This window comes from Hyperolius riggenbachi, chromosome 8, assembly GCF_040937935.1.
Source record: "Hyperolius riggenbachi isolate aHypRig1 chromosome 8, aHypRig1.pri, whole genome shotgun sequence".
NCBI lineage: Eukaryota > Metazoa > Chordata > Amphibia > Anura > Hyperoliidae > Hyperolius > Hyperolius riggenbachi.
In genome coordinates this window covers 93,420,816-93,442,014 of record NC_090653.1, presented here as the reverse complement: position 1 = coordinate 93,442,014, position 21,199 = coordinate 93,420,816, and the positions used below count along the sequence as shown (strand labels likewise).

At 44.4% G+C, this 21,199-nt stretch overlaps 1 protein-coding gene across 2 annotated transcripts in view; it reads left to right on the top strand.

Moving 5' to 3' along the window:
• LPAR4 (lysophosphatidic acid receptor 4) overlaps window positions 1-19,460 on the top strand; it is a 51,969-nt gene extending 32,509 nt beyond the window's left edge. For both annotated transcript variants that reach the window (XM_068249556.1, XM_068249555.1), the window contains exon 2: window positions 17,983-19,460. In XM_068249556.1, the coding sequence (XP_068105657.1) occupies window positions 18,131-19,192 (1,062 nt within the window). In that variant the 5' untranslated portion in view covers window positions 17,983-18,130 and the 3' untranslated portion in view covers window positions 19,193-19,460. The remainder of the gene's footprint in view (window positions 1-17,982) is intronic.
• The last annotated feature ends 1,739 nt before the right edge of the window (window positions 19,461-21,199 follow it).

Here is a 21,199-nt window from a genome sequence, read left to right as displayed (position 1 = left end):
ACACAGGGTAAGTTGCTGTGGAGGATTGCTCAGGCCCCGCTGGGCCGATTTGCATAATTTTTTTTTTATACACTTTGCTAGCTGCGTGTTACTTACGATCGCTGCCGCTCTGCGCCGATTCGCCGCTACCCGCCGTGTTAAAGGGTGCCCCCCCCCCCGAGACCCTGTGCGCTGCCTGGCCATTCAGTGCCAGGCAGCGCTGAGGGGTGGATCAGGACGCCCTCTGACATCACGACGTCGATTACATCATCGCGCCCGTTGGCATGGCGATGGGAGAAGCCCTGAAGGAAATCCCGTTCAGAACGGGATTTCCTGATGGGCCTTGTCGCCGGAGGCGATCAGAGTGGGTGGGGGGATGCCGCTGCTCAGCGGCTATCATGTAGCTAGCGCTAGGCTAGCTACATGATTTTAAAAAAAAAATAGTGCTGCGCTGCCTCCCTGGCGGATTTAATTGACCGCCAGGGAGATTAATATGAGATTGCTCAAAATTTGAAATTCTATTTTGGAGTGCTGGCATTTTTGTGCCTTCTAGTATTCTTGAATGCTAACATAGGCCCCGGATACCTGAAGGATTTGTTGCAACTGCATCAAACCTCTCACAACCTCAGATCAAAAGGATCCAATAACTTGACCACCTCCACAGTCCAACTAAAAACCTTGCTGCCCTTACCCTTTGGAATGCCTTGCCAGAGCCATTTCTTGGGCAGTGCGAGCAGGGTGACTGCCCTGGGCCGCTGGGTGCAGGCCGGCAAGTAGAAGAAGAGGGGGCGCAGGCAGAAGGACATAAGTGCTAGGGAGCTGGTGACACATGGTGCAGCCAAATTAAAGCAGAAAGAAGATTACCAGTGCAATCACCTTTCTTGACTCCTCCTTGGCTACCTGCTTCCAACATCCGGTCATCCTCACGTCACCACCGCATGATGACACCTGATGTCCTGTAGCAGTACTGCAGGCTGTCAGTGTGGGGGCGCCCATGGAGGAGTCGGCTTTCCGGGCTCTCTTTGCCTGTGTGTTCTCCTGGTCCCTGCTTCCCCCTGGATGAGTGGCTGGTCACTAGTAAGCAGATCTACTTGTGACCTGTGGCTATATGACTGTCCCTAAAGTGTAAGGGTTTGCGAGTCCACGGGGGTGGGGGAAAAGGGGTGCAATTTTTACACCCTTGCACTGGGTGCAATTTAGCCTAGAATCTGCCCTGTGCCTTGCCAAACTTAATCAAGGCATCTCCAACCCTGGACACCTTTAGATCAGAACTGAAACCCCTCCTGTTTAGTCTAGCATTTATGATCACATAACTTTTTCCCCCTGTACCCATCACTATGTATCTGAGATTAGCGTATGCACTTTGGGTCCTACAGGAGAAAATTGCTTTACAAATGTTTTGTTGTTGTAGTATACTACATAGAGTACAGACTCATTAGAGTCTCTGCTGTTAGTGTGCCATGTTCCTGAGATATATGTAGACACGCAAGCAGCATTACATTTGCTTCTGTAAGCATAAGTCTCCTTCTGTTTTTACCACATTAAACATTCTCCCTGTAAAAACTACAAATCAGATGGTGAACAGCAGCTGCAGACTCATAAACTAAATTGTAAGGTATCTTCTCAGTCCAGAATTTGATATATGGGGCCTGCAGCTTAGGACAGATTGTTGTTCATCTCGTAGTCTGTTTAATTACTCTCTGTGGAGGGGAGATCTCTCTCTCCTGGCGGCTGTATTTTCTCTTCAGTGCCAGAAAACGTCAAGAGGTTTTTGTTCATGTTCTGGCCTAATCTGTTTATCTTCTACATAATTATAATCTTGTAGTATGATTTTTATACTGGATCAACAATTCAGTTGAGTTTAAGCCTATAATTTGGACAAGGCGAGTTTTCGGAGTGATTCTGTTGATTAGTGTCAGTTATTTAGTGTCCGGTTCCTTTTGGAATTGAACTTTGTACTGCCCCTCATGTCTGCTGTGCATCTGTTCATACTGTATGTGGAGAACATATTTCAGGCCACGATTGTAACAAAATAAGAATTCCTCTGTGCTGCAACCCAAACCAATATATGATACCAGGCAGGGAAGGTTGTAAACTTTTTGCTGCCTGAAGCAAATTTAAGCCAGGTACACACACAGTACACTTTTTTTCCATCAGATCGACGGATCTATTAGATCATTTCTGACCGGTCCGATCGGATTCCAATTGATTTTTGAGATCGATTTTGGGTACTTGTCAATGCAAAATTGACTGCAAAATCAATCGGAAACGATATGGAGGTCTACACACGATGCAGTATTTCATCAGATCTCCGGTCGCTTTGTTGGAAAATTGTTCCGTGTGTGAGGCTTTATGCTGGGAATACACGGTATGTTTATACCGTGTAATCAAGCCGCACGATAGATTCCGGCGCAACCCCGCGGGCGCCCGGATCGATTCCCGCTCGTCCCTGCGGGCGACTTATTATCTTCAGCTCATTTATTCTTTTGTTCTGCCCACCGGTATCGAGCGCGGAATCAATCCGGCGGGGTATCTGACGCGTCGGAAATTATCAATCGAGCCATCAGCGGCTCGATTGATAAGACAAAGCTAACCGTCTAACTCCTTAGCAGTGTATCTTTAATAAGGGGTGTTCCAGCACAAATAGACTCACAGCAGGCAAGCTCTGTGCTTCGTGAGTCAGAGAGAAGCAGCAGAGCAGAGGGAGAGACTGAAAAAGATAGGCTGAGTGTGGAGCTGATGCTGCCCCCTACAGTCTGCTGGCCTGAATCACATGATTCAGTTGGCTTCATGGTAGGGCTGACCCTGACCCCATGGAGTCAAGCAGGCAACACCCAGATCTACCAAAGGTGCACATCGAGAAAACTAAAGAAATCAGCTGGGTCTACACCTTGGCACGAAACGTTGTGCTTTGCACTGTGTTTATTCTGAATTATTAACCCTCCTGGCGGTTTGTCAAAATCCGCCAGGGGGCAGCAAATACGTTTTTTTTTTTTATAAAAAATTTCAAAGAACGGGATCTCCTGGAGGGCTTCCCCCGTCGCCATGGCGTCATCGACGTCGTGACGTCAAAGGGGACTCCGATCCACCCCACAGCGCTGCCTGGCACTGATTGGCCAGGCAGCGCACGGGGTCTGGGGGGGGGGGGGGGCGGCTGCGGCGACGCGTATAGCAGCGGATCGGCGGGTAGCGGTATGCAAATCGGCCCAGCAGGTCCTGAGCGGTGCCTCCCGGCGGCATAGCCCGTGCTCAGCACGGGCTTACCGCCAGGGAGGTTAAACTGGTCAAATTTGACTTAAATCCAGGTGGAGACCTAGTTGCTTTTATCAGCAGGCCAAGATTTGTAGTCATGCAGGGTTGGAGAGCTTGCCACTGAAGTGTACCCGAATAGAAAAAGATCTATGCTTACCTAGTTAAAGGGAAGGCTCTGGATAGTCCAGAGGCTTCCCGTGTCCTCCTCGCCCCCACCATTGCCAAGTGCAGACACCCCTAGAACATATATGATAAGAGCTTGTCAGATATTTTTATTGTGGCCACCCTCTCCATGCAAGAGTGCGGCTGCATGGTACCTGTGGGAGAATGGCCACACCTGCACAGTAAGCCAAAGCCCCTCACCCACAAGTGGCTCCATGCTACTGCGCGGGAGTGATAGCACTTGTGAAAGTGCAGTACAGCCATGCTTGTGCATGAAGAACTTCCAGAGGGTCCCGGGCAGCTACAGTGGTCTGGAGGAGGGTGTGAGAAGCCTCTAGAAGATCCAGAGGCTTACCTCTTCTTAGGTAAAGATCACATTGTTTGTTTTTTGTTTTTAACCACCTCTGGTTCTCTTGAAGCCTTGTGCGCACACTAGATGGTTTTGGGCCGAGATAGCCAATCAGGGCTGCCTCTGCTGAGAATCTCCTCCCACTCCATCATATGCCGTATATCGTCCTCCTCCCCGTAACAGTACATGTTGCTAGCCTGTAGGCCAATGTTGCATCCCTACAGCACTCTCTCCCAAACCATCGACCAAAGGATAAAGTCCTGACCCCTGCAGGCGACAGTACTTGTGCATGTGTATGTACCTGTTAACCTTGCATTGACTTGCACTTAGTAACTTATGCTTGGCATACATTGCACGTTTATGCGCCGGAATCGAGCCAACGGCTCGATGATGGCGCGTCACCGCTCGTCCACGTGTGCGCAGAGATCAATTCCCGCTCATCCCCGCGGGCACTTCCTTCTCAGCGCTTATCAGCATTGAATCCCCCGCGTGATGAGACATGTCGGAAATTATCAATCGAGCCATCAGTGGCTCGATTGATAAGAAGAATCTGGGCTGTGTATGCCCAGCATAATCCATGCTAGTTAGTGAGAACCTGATAAGAGATCTAGGCTCATTTACTGCATAGGGCATTGTTCCATTAAACATGCTTTGAACCCTAGTGCTGACAATCCAGAAGCAGCAGCATTAATAACATGAGCTCAGAGTAATCAATAAATCCTGTAAGGTTCCCTAGCAATGCTTAGCCCAGCTAAGCCCCGTCTGATAAGTGGACAAGAACAATATCCTTCCTCAAAAGGGCAGATCATTCTCTATTCTGGGCATAGACGAGTCGACAAGGCGGCTCGATTAGCCGCCGGATCGACTCCCGCCGCGTCCCCGTGGCTGGCCGGATCAAGCGGGGAATCGATCCGGCGGGTCATCGGACCTGTCGGATATTCTCAATCGAGCCATCAGTGGCTCGATTGATAAGGGAAATCGACCCGTGTATGCCCAGCATTAGGGCACCAATTTGCTACTCTACCTTAAGGTGCCTACACACCTTTGATGGATGTCGCCCGTAGGAAATCGGCACCCACCTTAGGACTCTGAGTTATTAATAAGATGAGCATGACCTTGTCAAAGCTCTATTAAAAGAATGTCTTTTTTCTTCAGTACTTCAGGATTGATTTGAGTATTTACTAAGTCCATTTCACAAGGCAATAAGGTAAACGAGCTCTGCCACCAAGTTCCTACACAGCACCAGGAAAGTAATTATCCGTGGAGTTGGCCTTTAGGGTGAAAAAGATGAAAAAGGCTGTCTGTCCCTACTAAACACTTGGAATGCTTCCTTGAAATAAGATACAACTGGCAGCCACAGTAATTACAGAATAATCCTCTAATCCGGAGGAAAAGGAACATTTCAGTACAGAAACCAGGCGGATCTTCTCAAGCAGGCTGGAGATGAGCTGTTGCTCAAGCTGTACAATGGGATGCTATGAATTAGATCAAGGCTTGCTATAGGATAGGACATAGTGATCAAATCTGCAAGAGATTAATGCCGCAACATGACATGGCTGCCCAATAGTAATTTTATATGATTTTTAAATCAAGCAAAACTATCCACAGGCCAGAAAGATCTTGCTCAAAAGGGGGCAGTTGAGTGCGTTGCGGTAGTGGCGTTCGATTTTGGGATGTCCAACGGATCCTCATCCGTTCTAGCCAAACCAAAAAGTTTTACTGGCAGGACTAAATGTAGTTAGCAATGCCAAAGCAAAACATTAGTGTCAGCTCAGCACTGGAGGGTAGCAGGTGGTTGTGGGATTATAGGGTATAGGGGGTTGTTGTATACAGTCCATAGGGGTGAGGGGGATATACGGGGCAGTATGAGGGGTATACCGTCCTTGCATGGGTGACGCTGCATTGGGGCATTTGTCTTCCTCTGCTCAAATATATGCAGTTAACTGTTTCCAGGCTCCAGCAGCATATAGTGAACAGGATAGGGCAGTGGTGGCTAACCTTGGCACTCCAGCTGTGGTGGTACTACAAGTCCCATCAGGCATTGTAATACTCTGACAGCTCTAAGCATAACTCGGGGAGGCAGAGGCATGATGGGATTTGTAGTTTTGTCACAGCTGGAGTGCCAAGGTTGGCCATCACTGGAATAGGGTCTGTTAAAAAAAATCTCCATGTCAGCCTGAGCCTATGCTTAGCTGTAAGTAAACAGTGGAGCGCACAATGACCAGTCTGCTGGTGCGCTCTGTTCTGTGTCCTTTCTCCATTGCCACCCATACCTGACGGCATGTATGTTACGTGACCACATACATGCCGCGGGGTCATAAAGCACAGGCATTAAGCAGGATGGAACATAGAGGCATTCATTCCTGGCAGAGTGATCAAATCTACCAGGAATCTACCATCTTCTAACAAAGATTATCAGGGCTGTTTTTAGGCATAGGCGACCAGGCAGATGCCTGTAGTGACAACTGTAGCAGGGAGGCACTGCAGAGCTAGTCTTAGCACACTGTACTTTATGAATTTCTAATTGCCAACTCTTTAAGTTAAACTTAATGGATAGATGGTAATTTTAACGCCTCAATGAGCGCTGCTGTGTCGATTGCTGCAACTCTGATTGGATTTCCAGGAAAATATTCTAATCTGTAAAGACCCCAGGTTAAGCATAAACAGTATAATGTTTTTAAAGTGGATACACACCCCTCAAAACAAGAAAGAAAAAAGTTGCTTTGCCTGGAGTGCCAAAATGTCTAGAAACAGCCCTTAAGATGATTTTGGACAATGTATCAATAATAACTTGCATTTCCTTTGCTGCATCATCTTGTGTATGATCAGAATTGGACAGTTCACCATACGTAATGAGTGGAAAGTCTGGAATTCAGTACTATGATTTTACAGTAAAATTCCAATGTCCTTACTAAGCTACAACTGACTTCCATGTAGGAAAAGTCAGAGAACATATGGCCGTAGGATTCTTCCTGACTGTTTGGCATGCGGTGTGATGGTGGGCTGGCTGACATTATCTCTACTGAGATGAACATGTGCCCCCCTTCCCCCAGGCCAAAGATCTGCTCAAGACCTCACCGTGAAGAAAATTAACTCAATCCAAAACAGATCCTTCATTGCAGTGTACACTAGGCCAGGAAATGCCTGAAGTCCTCACAGGATATACATGGCTAAAAGGCCATAGAATCAGCAGTTCTTTAGTCATTGATTTGGAAATATATCTCAAATAGTTTGTGATTCATCCTTTTGTTGTCCAACAATACCGTGTATTTTTAGAAGTTGCTTATACTAGGATTTTTTATTTTATTTTAGTAACAGTTTGTTAAATTGCAAATGTGGTTTTAAAATATTATAAAAATGTGTTTAATTCCTCTTTTATTACCATATATACTTGAATACAAGTCAACCTTTTGTATAAGTCTACTCCAATATTCAACCCTTCTAAGCTGGAATTTTTTGACTCAAGTATAGGTCTACCTAGCAAAGTTAATGGCTGCACTTGGGAACCAGGAAGAATTTACATCTGCACTTGGTGCCCAGGAGGGGTTAATGACTGCACTGCATACAGTATTGCAGCCCTTAACCCCTCCTGTTCCTTAAAGAGGAACGGTTGCAAAAATCTTAAAATTTTTAAACCCATACAAATAAGAAGTACATTTCTCAGAGAGTAAAATGAGCCATACATTTCTTTTCTCCTATGTTCCTGTCACTTACAATAAGAAATAGAAATCTGTCATTGCCGACAGATTTTGGACTACCCCATCTTCTCATAGGGGGGTTCTCAGGGTTTTCTTTATTTTTAAAAGCATTTAGTGAATGGCAGTTGCTCTGTCCAACTGCCAAAATAGTTGCAGCGAGCAGGGAGGCTGGTCAGCATCTTTGTATAAATCTTTTTCAGGGAATGTCTTTATAAAGAATAAAGGCCATGCTGAGAATCCCCTATGGTGAGATGGACTAGCCCAAAATCTGTCGGTAATGTCAGATTTCTACTACCTACTGTGAGTGACAGGAACACAGGAGAAAGGTAATTTATGGCTCATTTTACTCTGGGAGAAATGTACTTCTTATTTGTATGTGTTTTAAATTTTAAGATTTTCGCGACAGTTCCTCTTTAAGTGCAGCCAATAACTCCTCCAGGTCCTCAAGTGCAGCATTATTTTCTCCCTTTCCTACAGCCCAGTATTTCCCCCTCCCTTTCCTTTCTAATTGCTGTGCCCAGGACATTCAGCCCAGGTTTTTTTTTTTTGACATTTCCTTTATCAAGAAAATGTCACTTTCCACTGGGTAAATTGCTTAAGATGGGCTTGTCACTAATGGTACACACATCAGTCAGTGTTGCCCATGACTTGTGTATAAAGCTAAGTACCCACGGGGTACAATTGTAGCTGTCGCCGCACACGGGAGCGTGTGCGCGACAGTTCGGCGGCAGTTCGGCGACAGCTCGTCGCCAAATCCCTCTGCATCCACACGGCAGCAGAGGGATTAGCGATGCGGCGGAAGCTGTCGCCGAGTTTCCTCCCCCCCCGCCGGAAGCTCCGTGTGGTGTGTGTGGGTAGCTGTCGCTAGCCCGCATACACATGCGGGGCTAGCGACAGTTCCGGCGAGGTTGCGGCGACGACTGTAGCCGGCGATTGAACATGTCAATCGCCTGGCGACAGCTCCGACGGGCGACGGTTCGGGGCGCGCGCATCATACACACGGGGGAACTGTCGCCGCAACACGCGCGTGCCACGCGGTTGCGGCGACGGCCGGCCCTCGTGAGTATGGGCCTTAAGTCGACCCCTATACTTTTATTAAGAGAGTCAGACTTAAATTTCTAGACTTCTAGTCAAGTATATACAGTACTCACCAGGATATAAAACCAATACACTGTTTCACCAACTTCCAAACCAAACCATAGCATTGGATCCAGGCAAAATCTTAACCTTTTGGTAGAAAATGTTATACTCCTGTCCAGGAAGTGTTCATCACGTCAGATCCCTGGTCCTCTTTTTGGATCGGGGCCACTCCTCTCCCTCATTGCAACTCTAAGGTCTAGTTCCAGCTACAGTGGGGCAAAAATTAACCATGGGACCCCCTGACCTTGCTTCTGGCAGCAAATGTACCTCTCAGCCCCCCTCCCCCCCCACACTCCCAAATCTACTCCCCCACTCACATGCGCGCACACACACACACTATATTGTGCTCCCAGGGTTTTCCACAGCATAGCAACTCACTTGTTCCTGCTTGCATGCGCTTCCATTTATCGGTGATCTTTATCCTCACAGGAGTACTTCTTCTCCGTTGCCCTGCACATGTTAGTACATAATTGAGAAGATGCAGCCAGTTGAGGATGAATACTGGGAGGAAAGACTTATGGATGAGCACTCCAGCCAGGAGTGGTGAGTCGCTATGCTGCTGAAAACGTTGCAGGGGGTCCCGGGGAGTACAAGTCAGGGGGAGACCTGTAGAGCCCTAGCAGCACTTGGAGGTCCCTGGGGCAACTGCCCAGGTTGCCCCTATGGTAACCCTGGGCACTCTCACCCAAAGTCTCTTACACCCTTTCACCCATAGCACAATCATCCCCTGTCCCACCCAGCCAGTTGAGGCAGTATCTGTCGATCTGTCGAGAATCTATCCTATGGGCAACAGTAAAGGTGGCCATACATCTGGGGATTTGGCGGCCAAACGACCACCTGATTAAATTATCTTTTCAAATGATAATCGCTGCCACCAGAAGCATGCCCGATGGACAATGCTACCTCAAACAATCATGGAGGTGAACATGCTGGATGTGGAGGTCCTGGGCCGGTGTGGGTACACGTGGTCTGTAGTTGTGAGGCAAGTTGGATGTACTGCCAAATTCTCTGAGAAGAGACGACTTATGGTAGAGAAATGAACATTCATTTCACAGGCAACAGCTCTGGTAGACATTCCTGTCATCAGCATGCCAATTGCACGCTTCCTCAAATATTGCAACCTCTGTGGCATTGTGCTGTGTGAGTAAACTGCACATTTCAGAGGGTCCTTTGATTGTCTAAAGCTAATCCTGATTTTCCTCCCAACTAATCGTCCGACTTGTCATTTGAACAACAAGTTGGATGTGTGTACGCCCAGTCAAGCGACTGATAACAGACGGTTTGCCCGATCCGTTTGGTGGATCATTTCGACCAATTGTCGTTTAAACAACTGTCAGGTCCGTACGTGTGTACAAACGACTTCTAGTCATTTGTCCAACTAATGGACGTTCAAACATGCTGTCATTTGATCAGTCATTTAATCTAGTCCATTGTTCTATCCAGTCCATTGTCCATTATCAAGTTGGAATGACATGTAAATTAGACTGTCAGCCGCTTTGTTGGTCAGTGTGTACAGGACGTTTGAACGATTTGTTGTTTGCATTTCAAGTCGTTCAAACAACCAGTTTAAATGACAATCAGGCATAAAGTTGGACGTGTGTAAGCTCACCTGTGCACTATTCATGCTGTCTAATCAGCTCCTTGATATGCCACACTCGTGGGAAGAGATGGATCATTCTCTGCAACGGAGAAGTGCTCACACAGATTTATGGTGCCCATACATGGTACAATTTTTTTCATCCAATCTTACCATTTCTATGTAATATAAGGGAACTGCCTAAATTATCCTTTCAGTATATTCACTTAATTTACCCTTTCAGTATATTCACTTAATTTACCCTTCTACTACATAGAAATGGTAAGATTGGATGAAAAAAAATTATACCCTGTATGGACACCATTTAGACAGATTTGTGAACAATATTTGAGAACAATAGGTCTTTTGTGTAAAATGTTTCAGATCTGAGTTCAGCTCATGCAAAATGGGAGCAAAATAGAAAGAGTTGGGTTTATATTTTTGTTCAGTGTAAATATCAGTGAATTATTTTAAAAAAATTGGACATTTCAGCGACTTAAACACCTTGCGTGTTTTGACTTTAAGCGTAAATTATTTCCCCTAGTGAAATTACCTTTTCTAATCACAAAATAAATCCCATCAAATTACCTTTGGGATTTTAACACAATTTTTCCTAGGTTTATTAAGCAATCTGCAGCATCATCAGCTGCTGGAGTGGGGGTGATCAAGAGACTGAGACTAGCAGGTTTAATTTCCAGCTGACATGACGCTTCATCATCCATCAGCCTTTTATCCCGGCCCTTCTCTAGTCTCCCTGGAGAGGCAAGAAGGGAGATTAAAGAGTCATAATATGAGACCATCAATTCCATCTTATTGTTATACAGTGTTGTGATTATGTATCAGAGTCCTTGTAGATATTTTACATGTAATTATTATTTTTGCTATAGTGGAAAATGAAAGGTTACATATTGTGTAGAGCTGTATGACCGTTAATAAATGCTCTGCACTTTGGCAGAGTCCCTTTCATATAAAAATGTATGCTTTTGACTCAAAATGTTTACAGAAAGACAGTATAATGGCTTTTTACAAAAATGAGCACATCCTTAAAAATGTTTTCTCATGCCTGCAGACCAGGGCAGTTTCTAAGCAACAGAGCTCTCAGGGCTCGTTCCCACTATCGCAAATCCGCATGCGTCCAATGCATGCGGATTCGCACATGTAATGCAAGTGGATGGGCCTGTTTCCACTGTAGCGTTGTTGAGGTGCGTTTTTTTCAGCGGTAAAAAAACGCACAAAAGAGCCAACGAATTCGCCTGCGAGTGGAATGCATGCGAATCGCCGCTAATGTATTTAATAGTAAAAACGCATGCGTTTGTTACATGCGTTTTTACCCGCGATTTCGCGTGCGATTTCGCACCTTTTTCAATTTTATTTTGCCCTGGCAGTGTCATGGTTAATTTCGCATGGCACCCTGCCATGCGAAATCGCATGCGAAATTGCGGGTAAAAACGCATGTGGAAACGTATCCGCATGCGTTTTTACAAGCGTCGGAATGCCGGCGAAATCGCGTCGCAACAGTGGAAGCAAGCCCTCAGGGTGTAAAAATCACCCCACCCCTGCTGCAGACTTGAGTATGCTGTTGCTATGCAATTGCTATGTTGTGCCCCCCAGTGAATTGGATAGCTAATCGTATAGGCATTAATTACAATAGAGTATTGCCCAAGGACTCCTTACCCCTGCATTGGGTATCTAGACATAACCCTATTATTTATTTCCTTTTAAGCTATACCAGTTGCCTGGTTATCCTGCTGATCATCTGCCTTTCATTCTTTTAGCCATAGGCCCTGAACAAGCATGCAGCAGATCAGGTGTTTCTGACAAGATTAGCTTCATGCTTGTTTCAGGTGTGCGGTTTAGACACTACTACAGCCACAAAGATCAACAGGGCTGCCAGGCAACTGGCTTATTGTTTAAAGGAAATAAATATGGCAGCTTTCATATATCTCTTACTTCAGTTGTCCTTTAAGTAGCCAGACATGGTCCAACCTCCCAAGTATAGGTAGCCATATGCAGCCCACCTGGAATAGGTAGGTGCCCCGAATATAAGGTAAGTGCCCTCAGTATAGCCAAATGCAGAATACCTCCACCCCCAGTATATGTAATCAGAGGGACCCCCAGTATTGGGTAGCCAGACACAGTTTTTCCTCTTGATTGTGTATTTCTTTTTATAATTTAAAATACTTAGGACAACGTGTTTTTTGAAAGAGAAATTACTTCTCCACTTCAGATATTTTGGTTGCTGCTCGTAGTTTTTTTCACCCTGCCATAGTAACCGGTCTGGATCTTGGTTGTAGAGTATTCCACCAGTAGTTATAGGCATCACTATGGCATTTTAATCCTGTTGGAATGTTAAGTGAAATATCTTGTCTAGTGGGATTCCTAATCGGCCTTCATTTGTGACCTTCTGATTTAAATGTATAAATGATACTCCTAAGCAGCTGGCATCACAGAGCAGATCGTATGGATGGAAATGATCTTTTTTCCCAGACTGATTTTCTGTTGACTTTCACATAGCATTTGTCACTGCTGGTAGAGCAAATGCACAGTTACATAATACTCTACTAATAATAGCATGTCATTTGTAATGTTAAAATGTTTGGTTGTTTTAATAAGTGAAATTCTCTTTGAAGCTGAGTGTGTTATGATTTTGAAGGATAAGTGAATTTTATAAATAGACAACATTTGGTTAAATTGTCCTTGATCTGTTGTGCAGTTATAACACCACTGATTTATAGAAGTCATCAGGTTATTCTATGTACAGAAACTTTCCCTGTGGAGAATTTAGCCAAATCATGTGACCTATCTGATCAGGCATTGTTTTGTAAAGCTATGGACATATTCCATAGCTCCTCCCAACTGTCCCTCTTTTGGAGGGACAGCCCCACTTTGGGAACCCAATCCCCATGTCCCTCTTTCTTCCTCTTTCCTCCTCTTCTGTCTTTCAGGAGTGATGTACAGATCAGGGCTGTGGAGTCGGTACAAAAATCTTCCGACTCCTCAGTTTCTGAAACCACGACTCCGACTCCAACTCCGGGTACCCAAAATTGCTCAGACTCCGACTCCTCGACTCCTTAGTCTAATACTTAACAGGGCTGTGGATTTTGTACAAAAATCATGCGACTCCGACTCCTGACTCCTCAGTTTCTGAAATCACAACTCCGACTCTGGGTGCCCAAAATTGCCCCGACTCCTACTCCTCGACTCCGACTCCAACTCCCACTCCACAGCCCTGGTACAGATCTGTGTAAATACGTATGTTTCTACTGAAAAATGGGTTTAATTGACTCTAAACTTTATTCTTATGCTTTAAATAGACCCTAAGCAGTGGGTTACATTTAAAATTGGTACTCATCTGGGGCTTCCTCCAGCCTACCGTAGGCTGTGAGGTCCCCCTGTGTCCTCCTGGCTCCATTCTGCGTCCCTATGGCGGCTTCATTACCGGCGACACTTCCGCTAAGTGTTGGGCCTTGACTTCCTGATCCGTGACGCTCCTCGTCAACATGCCGGCCGCTACACGTCATCGCCTGTTCAGTAAGCCAGCACCTATGTAGTAGGAGACCCTGGGGGCACTAAGACCTTGACACTAGAGCATCTAGAGCAGGTATGTCAAACCGGTCCTACGAGGGCCGAGATCCTCACACATCTTTGATACAGCTCAAATAAATTGATAGGTCTGAATCAGGAAAGGTGTGGTCCATCAGGTAGAACACATTCCTTTCTTTCTCAGTCCATCCTAAACACTGGCATGCATCCGGCCCTCCAGGCCTGGAGTTCGACACATGTGATCTAGAGCGTGTCCTAGTGGCTGCAGCTCTGGTGCTTTGAGTCCGCCAGGAGAAAAGTGTGATATAAATGTTATTTGTCTTGTCTATGCAATAATGCAGTTAGTTTGCATTGCTGCACTTGTATTACAGTTGTATTGCAGTATTGAAATCCAAGGGTATGTTGAATAAAGAGTTCTTGTCTGTATGAATGATATGGTGGTTGTATTTTGATGATGACTTTATGAAAAGATTATAGCTTGACTTAGCTTTCAGTGGTTGAGGCTGGTGGGGCAGAGTATATGGTAATACCATTATATGCTGCATCTTACATCTTTTACATTAAGTAGTTTTACAGCTGTGCCAGTTGGCCTATCCTGAAATGCCTTCAAGTTTTCATGTTAAACGCCCTACTTATGCTGCACACAACCACAAGAATGCACTTCCCCTGTTATTATATTGCTGCGGTTTGCTGTCATTCTGTATTTTTATCACACATCTGGTCGGCTTGGGTTGTAGTTGTACACGTGTAGCGCTAGTGGCATTCTTGGAGAAACCTCACGTCAGGGGGTCCAACTGGGAGTATAGGCGACTTGTTCATGTGTTCTCCTAAGTTGGTCATGCAAGTGATTCATTTTCAGACTGTTTTAATCACTGTAAACATATTTGTCAGTGATCTATTAACCTCTGCAAGGCTGGTCAATAAACCTTATGGTGCCCATACACGGTACAATAAAAACTTTTGATTTTTCCCTTTTTTTTTATTCGTCCAAAACGATAAAATCGAATAAAAGTCAAAAATGATCTTTTTTTTCAATCTAGAAAAATGAACGATTATCCGTTTTTTTCAATAAAAATCCGATCAGACATGTTGGGAAAAATCTTTATATTCGATCTAACAGAATAATTGAAAAAATTATCTAATCGAAAAAAATTGTACCATGTATGGGCACCACTAGCCTCATCCATTCTGAATCCTTTGCAGGAACCTATTTAAAATTAGTGTGCTGTGTGTGGTAGGAATTGCTTACTCCCTGAATCGATTCCGATTGAAAGGAATCTGGCATATCCCTAGAAGCTTAGCACTGCTTGATTTTTCTAATGGCTCATTCACACTGTAAGCACTGAAAAGAGGCTAGCACTGACTCTAGCTTTTTACAGGAGGTGCTTGAAAGCAGGATTGTCAGCCACAAAATCCCATTTACTCACTGCTCTGGGTTTATTATGTAGTCTACATGCAGTCTGCATTGCAAGCATTCCAATATAACCATAAATGTGTCTGCTGTGTTGAATATTATCTCAGGATCTAAAAAGAACCGAAACTGAGAAGGATATGCATTTTTCCTTTTAAAATATTACCAGTGGCCTGACTCTCCTGCTGATCCTGTGTCTCTGAGGCTACTTACACGCCAGGACGTTGCGTTTAGGGGACATTATAGGGCACATAACGTGCCCCTAACGCAACGCCTGGTGGTGTTGGAGCAGGACGCTACCAAGAGCTGCGTTACAAGCAGCTCTTGGTGCGCCTGCTCTGTTGGAGGCGCTGTGGAGACCACATGAGCGGAGCTCTCCGCATTACGTGGTCCCGCCAGCCAATCAGCGGCCGCTCCAAAGAGTAAACACTGCAAGTGCATGTGCCTGGCAATGTAGCGGCCTCTCCCCACCTCCTCTGCGCCCCTAAAATAAAAAAAAAACACCCGTACTGAGCATGTGCAAACAGTCTAACGTGGCCTAGCCGCGTATAAAGTACTGCATGCAGTACGTTGTCTTGACGTGAAGCGTTACTGTGTAGCGCAACGTGGGCACTGTGAACAGCCCATTGATTTTTCATTGCTGTGCGGTGGGGGTGCGTTACAGGCTGCTCTAACGTGCGCCTGTAACGTCCCACTGTGAAAGCAGCCTCATACTTTTAGCCACAGCCCCTCAACAACCATGCAGATCAGGTGCTCTGATTGAAGTCAGACTGGAATAGCTGCATGCTTGTTTCAGGTGTGTGATTCAGACACCACTGCAGCCAAAGAGATCAGCAGGACTGCCAAGCAACTGGTATTGTTTAAAAAGAAACATCCATATCCCTCTCAGTTTAGGTTCCCTGGTCGGCACAAAATTTTGTGCAATTACACAAAAATATGGATGGTTTACACAAAATCAATTGCATGTCCAAACTGTAATTACATATGGCCGTAATTATGAAACGTTACGCAAAAGTTTGCGTAATCGTAATTAGCAGGTTACGATCATCACTACTATGGACAGGAAGGAGGCATAATAGAGTGCCTTCTGGAGGGAAGTGTAAGAGGGGGGAACAACCGATAAGATCCGGTATTCCAGATCTTTCCCGATGCATCGGGAGGAATCTCGGCAAAGGCAGCATGTGTACATACCTTTTTTATATATTTTTTAAATTAACTGGTAATCCAAGAAGTTCACACACCAATATATAACTTTGACTCCTTTTTCTCAAAAAATAAAGTAACTAGTATAATGGCATACAAACAAAGAATGGCATAGGCAAATTTGGGTACAGGGTGAAGGCGATAGATGGCTCACCCTGCTCTATTCCAACTCCTGCCCACGCTAAATACAAGGGAACATGTAATTCAGGCATCGGCTATTGCCAACACTCAAATTACCTTGTGTTTTCTTAACCAGTTCACCCCCAAGGGTTTTTACCCTAACGGACCAGAGCAATTTTCACCTGTCAGTGCTCCTGCTTTTTATTCCCTAATAACTTTTATTACTTATCACAAGAAAATGATCTATACCTCGGTTTGTTTGCCACCAATTAGGCTTTCTGTGGGTAGTACATTTTGCTAATAATTTTTTTATTCTAAATGCATTTTATGGGAAAAATACAGAAATAATGGAAAAAAAATCATTATTTCTCAGTTTTTAGCCATTATAGTTTTAAAATTAAACATTCTCCTGTGGATAAAACCAACACTTTTTATTTGCCCAGTTGTCCCGATTATTAAACCGTTTAAATTATGTCCCTATCACAATGTATGGCGACAATATATTATTTTAAAATATAGGTGTTATTTTTTTGTTTTTTTTTGTTTTAGCCAAAATTAAACTCTTATGTAATAAAATTAATTTTCCCTTAGTCAACTATTTATTTATTGATTTTAAGCTGATTTTTTTTTTTTTTTACAAGTATTTTTTTTTAAGGGGGGAATGGAAGTGTAATTTATTTATTTTATTAATATTGTATATTTTACATAGTATGTTTGTGCTTGTGTGTAATATACTTTTTGGCCACAAGATGGCGCTAGTGAACACTTTCCCGTTAAGGAAGTGATCACTTTTTTTTTTTATGTACACTTTATTAACCTGAAACAGTTTCCTGTTTTATGAATGGAGGTGGCCGCTGTTCGCGGTCACGTCCATTTACTTCAGGCATTGCGATTGGGTAGAGGACCACTCGGTCCTCTTCCCCAATCACCTAACAAGGGATCCCGATGGAAACGGCGGCGGTAGCGGCGCAGACACGTGCGGAGCGGCGGCGGGAATACGCGACGTATTAAAACGTCATGTTGCCGTTAATAGGCTAATGCATGACGTTTTAATACGTTACTTTGTCAGTAAATGGTTAATTTTAGCTCTGGCTATTGCCGAAGCCAAATTAGTCAATAAGCATTGCTATAGCCATAATTCACATTACGGCCTATGGTGGCGCCCAAATCATTGGTGCAGAGCTGCACTGAAATTGGCCATCTCGCTATAATGTTCCGGACTAATGTTTAATCAGGTTTTCATTGTCTAGTTTGAAGACTATCGTGAGGAACAGGCCATAGCTTAGGTCACATTTATTTTTAGCATCGCTCTAATATACATGTTGGCTTTATTATTAGTGTGATTCATGCCTTTGTGTTTTTAATTCCCAACTGCAACTGGTATTCTGCTTTTTTGAAAATCATATTTTGTGTTCTTACACAATTGAGTTTAGGTCATTTCCTTGCCAAGTACATTTTTGGGAACAGTGTGTGATCATTAGTGGTTACTTGCATGGTGCTCAACAGAACAGCCAGAACTAATGCCTAATAGTGTTCTCTGTTTGTTTAGGACAATGACGCACCATGGCAATAAGGATACTTAGAAGTGACTTCAAACTTCGGCAAAAAAAGCAAGATATGCCATGACCGCTTCCAGAATATTCTATGGATACTGTTAAAACCAAGAAAGGATCCAGCAGAACATTCCAGACCCTGGGATGGGAAACTACAGCAATAGCAGTAATAACAGCTGCCTCATTGATGACTCCTTCAAGTACAACCTCTATGGAGCAGTTTACAGTGTGGTATTTATCTTGGGGTTGATCACAAACTGCGCTTCCCTCTTTGTCTTCTGCTTCAGAATGAAGATGCAAAATGAAACGGCCATTTACATGACCAATCTTGCCGTGTCTGACCTACTGTTTGTTTTCACACTTCCTTTCAAAATATTTTATAACTTTAACCGCCACTGGCCCTTTGGAGACACTTTATGCAAGATATCAGGCACGGCATTTTTGACCAACATCTACGGGAGCATGCTCTTCCTCACTTGTATCAGCGTGGACCGTTTTTTGGCCATCGTCTACCCATTTCAATCTCGAACCATTAGAACACGAAGGAATTCTGCTATTGTCTGTGCAGGTGTTTGGATTTTGGTGCTCAGTGGTGGCATCTCCGCTTCTCTCTTCTCAACCACTAATGTCTCCAACACAAGTACCACTTGTTTTGAAGGCTTCTCTAAGAACATTTGGAAGACCTACTTGTCAAAGATCACAATCTTCATAGAAGTGGTTGGCTTTATAATTCCCTTATTACTGAACCTGACATGCTCTTCATTGGTTCTCAGGACGTTAAGAAAGCCGGCCACCTTGTGCCAGATTGGGACCAACAAAGAAAAAGTTCTAAAAATGATTGTGGTTCATGTTGCCATTTTTGTTGTGTGTTTTGTTCCATACAATTCCATCCTTTTTCTTTATGCTTTGGTTCGCTCCCAGGCAATAGAAAATTGTTCTATCGAGAGATTTGCTAGGACATTGTATCCCATCACCCTGTGCATTGCAACAACTAACTGTTGTTTTGACCCTTTTGTCTACTATTTTACCTCCAAATCCTTTCAAAAGTCCTTCAATCTCAATCCTCTCATAAAAATGGATACCCTGTTCAAAATAGATTCTGCCACAAAGATCGCTTTGCCAGTAGTAACACACGAGGAACTAACTGAACAAATGAACGTTAACAATGGAGGAAATTTGATGTCAGAATCTAACTTTAAGGACTAGAACTCTGCGTTGTAACCTAAAACATAACAGAAAGTTTCGTAATGACTGAAACTCTAAATGGAGTCCACTTTAAGCTCTACGGTCAGTATTATAGATGGTATAAATGTGTATAAAAATAGATCTTTTAATTTAAATAGAAAACACCATTTATATTGTAAAGAAAAAAAGTGTGATCTTGTCACAGAAAGATGTTTTATTGTGCTTTTTTCTGTAAATATCCATCATAGTATTGTAGATATACTGTATGTGTATTCATGTTCATTGACAGTGTTGTAGTGTATGGCATTTTGAATGTGAAAAGAAAAAAAAATAACAAAAAAAATATATACAATATTCTGGGTAGTTTGATTTATTTGTGAGATCTTTAAATGGTGATGGAGAAAAAACTTTGTATCTGGACTTAACTGCCCTGGGACACTGTGCTGTTACACTAACACAGGGAACACATTAAAAAAAATCTGTAACATACCCCAAAACATGACATACTAATAATATACAGTACTAGCTGAATTCACAAATTCAGGAAACAGTCAACCCATTCAAAGGCTCCACAATACTGTATCTCTGCTTGTACGTTTTTAACTTTGAATAACAATAAGGGCTAGTTTGCATTGAAGCTGCACGTCACTCCCGGCGCGGGAGGGGGGGTCTTGCAATACCATACATTACTGAATGGAATCGAAGACTAAAGCGCCCCCAAAATGCAGTCAACCATGTGCGGCAAAAGAGTGCTGAATCACCGTGCATACATGGAAACGGCAGACAGTGCAGTCTATGCACTGTCTGCTGTCTCTGCGATCAAGTTTCCATAAGCGCGCTATATGGAAATGAGCCCTTAACCTCCTTGGCGGTTCAATTTTTGGCTTCTCCTGTCGCCATGGCGACGATCGGAATGACGTCGTGGACGTCAGACCCATCCGATCCAGCCCTTTGCGCTACCCGGGACTGATTGGTCCGGGCTGCGCAGGGCTCTGGCGGGGGGGGCCCTCTTCCGCCGCTGCGTGCGGACGATCGCCGCAGAGAGGCGGCGATCAAGCTGGATGCGCAGCTAGCAAAGTGCTGGCTGCGCGTACAGCAATTTACAGGACAGGAATCGTCCCACCAGGGGCTGAGATATCCTCCGCGGCGGCTTACAGCTCAGTTCGGGGTTACCGCTAAGGAGGTTAAGGTGGCCATGGCAATTTTGCAGTCAGTGCCGCAACAACCAAGCCTGATCGATGGTTCAACCGATTTCGAGCCAAAATCGGTTGAATGTATCGATCACACATGCTGGGAAATCCGGGCCAATGTGGTTGATCAGGTGTGCATCGGTAAAAGTGTGCACTATCAGGACGAGTGACGGGACCCCTAGCTGCTCTCCCCCCAAATGTTGCATGTGCCCCCACCCCCCGTGGCCATACATTCAAATATCTCACCTGTCAGGCCGCCATCCGCTGGTTTCCATCTGCTTCCACATTCACTCCCCACTTACTGCTGTCACACGCCACGTGCTATAGGCAGCGATTGTGGAGTGAATGCAGGAGCAGGTGGACACTAGCAGGGGACAGCTGGACAGGTGAGAAATTTTAATGCAGTCATCGGGGGCACATATCCCATTTGGATGACGGAGACGGCTTCACAAGGTTGATTCCTGAAAAATGTAATGCTAAAATCGATCGGGAATCAGCCTGCAATGTATGGGCAGTCAACAGATCTCTCTCTGCTCAGATTCCATCAGAGAGAGATCTGTCTCTTGATCGATCTGCTCTTACACTACTAGATGTATGGGCACCTAAACACAAAAGTGGCCGAAATAAGATTGTCACACAATCATAAAGATGAAACCCCATAAATATCAGCACTAGATTGGATGTCTTCCCATCAGTCTTGCCTTCACCAAGTCATTCTGCAGCTTACCGGATATTCACAGACCCAAATGATAAGGTTGAAACTGTATATTATTTTGCTTTTAAATCACATGCTACAGTCAGTGTATGTATTTAGCATATTCTTGATGGGCAAAAATGG